This window comes from Etheostoma cragini, chromosome 15 (genome assembly GCF_013103735.1).
Source record: "Etheostoma cragini isolate CJK2018 chromosome 15, CSU_Ecrag_1.0, whole genome shotgun sequence".
NCBI lineage: Eukaryota > Metazoa > Chordata > Actinopteri > Perciformes > Percidae > Etheostoma > Etheostoma cragini.
In genome coordinates, this window is record NC_048421.1 from 20,073,435 (window position 1) to 20,080,579 (window position 7,145).

General features: G+C 43.9%; 1 protein-coding gene across 2 annotated transcripts in view; it reads right to left on the minus strand.

The window, feature by feature from the left end:
- Positions 1-2,987: 2,987 nt before the first annotated feature.
- rad23aa (RAD23 homolog A, nucleotide excision repair protein a) overlaps positions 2,988-7,145 on the minus strand; it is a 13,871-nt gene continuing 9,713 nt past the window's right edge. Inside the window, exons 8-9 of one of the 2 annotated variants that reach the window (XM_034893710.1) lie at positions 4,872-5,033; positions 2,988-3,728 (exon numbers count right to left, since the gene is read on the minus strand). In XM_034893710.1, the coding sequence (XP_034749601.1) occupies positions 3,615-3,728; positions 4,872-5,033 (276 nt within the window). In that variant the 3' untranslated portion in view covers positions 2,988-3,614. Of the gene's footprint in view, positions 3,729-4,324; positions 4,772-4,840; positions 5,034-7,145 lie in introns of those variants that run through there. The other variant, XM_034893711.1, reaches the window with a different exon arrangement.

Consider the following 7,145-nt stretch of genomic DNA (forward strand, 5'->3'; position numbering starts at 1 on the left):
CCACTAGAGGGGGTCCACTGACACAGTGAGTGTTTGGGCCTCATTAGCACCCTACTTACAGTCTGAATGGACGTCACAAGGAGTCAAAGGGCTGAAAGACTGCTGCTATATATAGTCTACGATCATGTTGATGCTGTAGGACAGTTACGAGACTGGAGACGTTGTCTGCTCCCGGACCCACATTAAGATGAGAACCTTTGCCGTTTTAATAAGCTTCATAATACAGGAAGCTAAAGTAGAGAATCAGTAAGACATTAGTGAGATGGCGATGAGAACCGACCTGCTCCTCACTGAACGAGCTCTTCTCATTGGCTGTTGTGTGTGTAGTTGCGCCTAGATAGTGTAGGCTTTATATATAGGCTACGTACAGAATGTGTCCCCGTGTATTTGTTATCTATATTTATATTCCAGATAAACACAGGTCTTTAAGTCGGGGGCTGGTTTAGAAAGACGAAGAGGAATTTAAATACACATTTGTAAATTAAGACAGATTTAAGAATCACGTTAAAAACTTGGTTCTTGGCAATAATTAATTGCATATTGTTAATTCAGTGTATTACATTAATGCCAAATACACAACTTTAAATATTCTAAAGGGAAATCAATTAATATATACGTCGGACACTGGACGCAGGACGCAGGGAGACACCCAGACTAAAAGAGACACAAAATGACGACCAATGATGCGACGGCATCGTTTTGCTTAGTTAGTCTCGGTTGTTTTGTGTCCCTTTGAAGTCATTCTGTGCATCAAAGTTGTCCTGCGTCTCTCTAAAGCAACACTAGAGAACTTTTCCCGCTTTGGTCCCGTCATACCCAATGGGAGTCGAGTGCAGCTGGGACTCGCGCATGCTCAGATTTAAACGTATACGGTATGACGTGTCACACTAAAATTGATTGATTGATTGCTAACTTTAGCTCAAAACACCATTCAACTGACAGCCTTTGTTGTTTTTGATGCTAACTTGTAGCCAGCAGTGAACCAACTTCGTTAAGTAGGTCCATTTTTACTGTGTTGACATTACAGAAGTCTGTCGTTAGCATCTTTTAGGTTAATTATCGCAAAGCAACGCATGCGCAACTCACATCTTCACTCGTCTAATCGGGTAGTGACACCCCCCCACGTGGAAGCGGATGTGTCCAGTTCATTCGAATTACAGAACCGCTACCCTAGCTGGAAAAGTTGCACAATGTAATGTAATGTAATGTAATGTAGAAGAGAATTCCACTTCCAACCTGTAGGGTTAACGCTGGAAACGTTCTCTGGTGTTGATTTAAAGTCACTAAGCGTCTCGTGAAACTCTTTAGGTTTTTCTATGAAGTCATCCTGTGTAGTTGAAGTCGTTTTGTCTCTGTAGTCAATCTTTCTCAAGTCGTTCTGCATCTGCAGGTGATTTTTCCATCTCTATTTAGTGATTCAGCGTATCTTTTTAGTATTTTGATTGATTTTCTTGTCACTTCACACAGAGGCCTGAGTGTTTACCCGATGCTGCTAATAACCCAACGACCCCCCACCTTCTGACCACCAGGAGCGGCCGATCAGATCCCTGGGGAGGCCTAGGCCACGGCTCCAGCCCGGCCCCTGCTTGTTGCATGTAGGCCACAAGGGTCTAAGGTTGAGTCCAACTGGCAGCACTGGCCATGTAATGCAGGGCACCAAGACTGCCAGTCCATTCAAACAGGGAACTAGTTACTTTTAGTCCGCATTTATTCTAAGCCTTATTAGAACTGATTTAATCAAATTGAATCATTTATATTTCTGATAATTTCCCCAGGTTGGGAAGATAAGGTACAATCACGTGGGTCTCTGTTCATTCCCTGAAGTGTTTTCAACGTCTGAAAATTGTTAAAGGCTAAAAGAACTGGATGAAGTGGTTTCTTTTGTGACCCGAGAATAAGTTGTTTCATGTTCCTGATGACTCGATCACTCAACCCCCAAGCAGTACACGGATTTATCTGCAAAGAAATTTGCTTATAACAAATAAGAATTTATGTGTGGGTATTTAATCATTTTGGTTAACTTGTGAAATGTCTGCACACATACTGTGGGTCAAATCCTGGCAACTTAACAGTTCTGATCAAATGTCTCTTTTGGTAAACCGGGGAAATATACAATTATTTTCTATATGTGTGGATCAACCTACAAACAACTAAAATTGACAAATTTGACTAAATGTGACTAACTGTACTAACTTTACCTTAGGGCCAGGTGTCTCCTTGGGTTTCTCCCTCTAGTGCTGCATTTTTAAATCATAATAGCTTAAGACCTTGAGAAAATACATTATCAGAATCTTGGAGAATATTAAGTTGCTTTATATGGGTAGTGATAATAAGTACCAGAAGCTATTAGCATAGACTAAATAGTTCCATATTTGAAGGACTCTGACTGGCTGTGATCGGTGCAGCTACCATGGAGGACAGATGGGATGCATGTTACTAACTCGACTTCTTCCCTCTCCCCGAGTCTTGTGCTCTCTCGCCCCTCTCCTCATCTCACTTCCTGCAGGTGTTTCTGGCTCTGGAGCTGTGGAGTCTGGATCTGTGGTTGGAGTCATCTGCTGCCTCCATGTTTCTGCTCAAAACCCTCTGCTACAATTCTCCACGTCTCTTCTGTCTGTGTGTCTCTGTTTCTGACCCCCAACCGGTCGAGGCAGATGACCGCCCACCCTGAGCCTTGGTTCTGCTCGTGGTTTCTGCCTCTTAAAAGGTTCCTTGCCTTTGTCACCTAGTGCTTGATCTTGGTGGGAACTGTTGGGTTTCTGTAAATAACATCAGAGTACGGTCTAGACCTGCTCTTTATGAAAAATGCAGCGAGATAACTGTTGTTGTGATTTAGCGCCATTTCAATAAAATTGAATTGACTTGAATGAGAGGTACAAAGTGAACAGAATACCAAACCAGATACTTATTTGTCAGTTTAGTTCCCATTCCTTCCCCCCCCCCAAACAGACCCCGGCAACATCATGTCAGACACATACAAAGGGCAGCACGGTTCAGTCTATCTCTGCCAATATCATTCTTGGACGAACGTACATGAGGCTTACAGAGGTTCATACAAGCAGTTACACACACTGATAATGTTGAAGTGCAGTGAGGAGCTTCCATACAATCCAGCTACAGCATTAACAAACTTAAGAGAATGCAAATTGATTACTTTTTTTTAGCTTAACTGTATCGCACCCATCTGCACAGGCACACAGACACATGCACACACACACACACACTCTCTCTCGTCCCCCCACCCCCCCATGTCACGAAGCGCGTCTAAAATCAAATTATAGATGTCCCCTAGACAAACCCAACACATTCCATTGGAATTCACGTGGATTTCATCACTCCTCCACACCTCTTTACCCCAACCTCCAATAATCTTTGAGTCTGCCCTTCCTGCACACAACCTCCACTTTGTGTACTTTTAAGTGTGTAACCCCACCATTACCTAACACACCCCGTTAATCCCCCCCCTCCCTTCCCTGCTGGCTCTGCCCTCTCCCCTCCTCTCCTCTCGGGTTGAGCTGAGGTTGGTAGCTGTACAGTAAAATTGGGGGTGCAGTCTTTTTATGCTGAGCTGAAGAGGGGAAGGGTGGGAGGGAGGAGCAGGAAGGCAGCGCTGCTCAGTCATCTTCCAGTCCCTGGTTGAGGAGAAAGTTGGCCGCCAAGTTCTCGTTCTTCTCGCAGGCAAAGTAGGCCTGGATCACCAGGGCCTCGGGGAAGCCCAGCGCTTTCAACTGTGGCGACGAGATACAGAGAAGGGACAGAAGAAAGAGTGGGGAGCTTTAAGAACAAGACCTGCAACTGTCTATGTTTCTGATCTAACAAGGCACAAACTAAAACAACAACAACAACTGCATGTACTGCCTTGGATTACCGGCTGTATGCCTCCGCCGACCAGAGCAGTTGTTGCAGTTTACGTCCATGTCTGTCCAGACTCATAATACAAGACTTAAGGAATTAAATGGAAGGGTATTAAGTGTATTTGTTTGTTTGTTGAAACATGGATGCTTCACACACATCAAAACAACCTCTTCTTACTTTGCCCAGGTCATCATCAAAGTGATTTTGTCCATGTTGACATGAGTTGCTTTATGTACATTAATTAAAAGCTTTGCTTTTCATATAGCTAGACATCTATACTCTGGGACACCAACTCCAGACAGACAGCGTTGTCATGCTACAGATACATTTTAAACAGTGGCCATCGTTTTGCTACAAACGTGCACACGCGTATTGTTTTTATCCCAAACACGGTTTGTCAGCAAAGGCACAGTCGCAGCTGTTGCCGTCGCTGCGGAGACGGTCTGCGGGAGACCACACCGCACTCTCACTTTTTGGCAAAGACCCGCCCTACTTTGCATCTGATTGGCTGGAACTTGTTTCATTGGTAGGTGGAAGTTTGATGACTGCTTAAACCCAGCGCGTAAAAACCAAATATTAAACAGCATGCAAGTTCCCAAATATATATATTTTTTATTTCTTTTTCCTCATGGCCACACGCTGGAGATCCGGCACGGTGCCGGAGTACTTTTAGCCCTGGATCTATGCAAACGCCACAGCGCTGGAAACCAAATGTCTCCCCATCTGTTCCTAAGCTATACTGTTGAATAACGGCCAGACAAGAACATGACGTCACAGTGAAGTTGCCCTTTTGGATAGAAATTGTCATCACTTTATCCTGTTGGATATTTATTTGAATGTCATACATTGGTATAGGAATTCTTAAGTTATGGCCCAAAATGCGTTTTGTGAAGCCACTGTGAACTGGAACTTTTGACTGGACAACAGACAGACGGATGGACAAACCCAAAAGCATAACGCCTCCAGTCGTGGCCATCACCGGTACAGAGGCACAGAAACACATTTTCAATATTCACCCTTTCGATGGCTTCCTTCTCCTGAGGTGTAACCTGGATGTAGTTGACAGGTGCGCCCTCCTCCCCTGCTGCCCCCAGCTCTCCAACCTCTGGCACATCTCCCCCCTCTCCCACTGGCTCATTCAACATCTGGATGAACAGCTCCTGATGCTGACTGATTTGCTGGGAGAAGAGACAACAGATGAGGCGTTAAGAGCCAATGGTTGTCATCTGACATGTATACGTAGGCGGAGATCCGTTAAATGAGGCACTCAAGATAGGTAAAGTTCAGTAAGCCGTAAATATATTCTGGGCTAAATCATTAAAACATGACAATGTGTTTCGGCCATTTAGGCCTTTATCAGGGCAAGTATAAAATGTCTGTCCTTGAGCTGTATCTTATAGGTCATTTGCCAGTGATCACATGGTAGAAAGTGTCACATGATCAGTGTGATATAAAGGACCAAAAACAGCTTGATTTTGGAATGGTTTGATATGACTCATTGGCAGTCAGGTGACCTGTACCTGTAACTACAGTGAGGAAAATAAGTATTGGAACACCCTATTTTGCAAGTTCTCCCACTTAGAAAGCATGGAGGGGTCTGAAATTGTCATCGTAGGTGCATGTCCACCGTGAGAGACATAATCTAAAAATAATTATCCAAAAATTACAATTTATGATTTTTTAAACTATTTGTTTGTATGATACAGCTGCAAATAAGTACTTGAACACCCGTCTATCAACTACAATTCTGACCCTCAAAGACCTGTTATTCTGCCTTCAAAATGTCCACGTCCACTCCATTTATTATCCTAAATTAGATGCACCTGTTTGAGGTTGTTAGCTGCATAAAGACATCTGTTCACCCCGTACAATCAGTAAGAATCCAACTACTAACATGGCCAAGACCAAAGAGCTGTCCGAAGACACTAGAGACAAAATTGTACACCTCCAAAAGGCTGGAAAGGGCTACGGGGAAATCGCCAATCAGCTTGGTGAAAAAGGTCCACTGTTGGAGCAATCATTAGAAAATGGAAGAAGCTAAACATGACTGTCAATCAAACTCGGACTGGGGATCTGCAAGATCTCACCTCGTTGGGTCTCAATGATCCTAAGAAAGGTGAGAAATCAGCCCAGAACTACACGGGAGGAGCTGGTCAATGACCGAAAAAGAGCTGAGACCACCGTTTCCAAGGTTACTGTTGGTAATTCACCAAGACGTCATTCAAGACATCATGGTTTAAAATCATGCATGGCACGGAAGGTTCCCCTGCTTAAACCAGCACATGTCAAGGCCCGTCTTAAGTTTGACAATGACCCTTTGGATGATCCAGAAGAGTCATGGGAGAAAGTCATGTGGTCAGATGAGACCAAAATAGAACTTTTTGGTCATAATTCCACTAACCGTGTGTGGAGGAAGAAGAATGATGAGTACAATCCGAAGAACACCATCCCTACTGTGAAGCATGGGGGTGGTAGCATCATGCTTTGGGGGTGTTTTTCTGCACATGGGACAGGTTGACTGCACTGTATTAAGAAGAGGAGGACCGGAGCCATGTATTGCGAGATTTTGGGGATCAACCTCCTTGCCTCAGTTAGAGCATTGAAGATGGGTCGAGGCTGGGTCTTCCAACATGACAATGACCCGAAGCACACAGCCAGGATAACCAAGGAGTGGCTCTGTAAGAAGCATATCAAGGTTCTGGCGTGGCCTAGCCAGTCTCCAGACCTAAACCCAATAGAGAATCTTAGGAGGGAGCTCAAACTCCGTGTTTCTCAGCGATAGCCCAGAAACCTGACTGATCTAGAGAAGATCTGTGTGGAAGAGTGGGCCATAATCCCTTCTGCAGTGTGTGCAAACCTGGTGAAAAACTACAGGAAACGTTTGGCCTCTGGAATTGCAAACAAAGGCTACTGCACCAAATATTAACATTGACTTCTCAGGTGTTCAAATACTTATTTGCAGTTGTATCATACAAATAAATAGTTTTAAAAAAATCACACATTGTGATTTCTGGATTTCTTTTTTAGACTATGTCTCTAACAGTGGACATGCACCTACGATGACAATTTCAGACCCCTCTATGATTTCTAAGCAGGAGAACTTGCAAAATAGCAGGGTGTTCAAAGACTTATTTTCCTCACTGTGTATTCATGCATTGTCATGGATATATTACAGGCTTTTTAAACTTTACCCTTCTGAGTGCCCCACACATACACCTACAGTGGTGTGAAAAAGTGTTTGCCCCCTTCCTCATTTCCTGTTCCTTTGCATGTTTGTCACACTTAAGTGT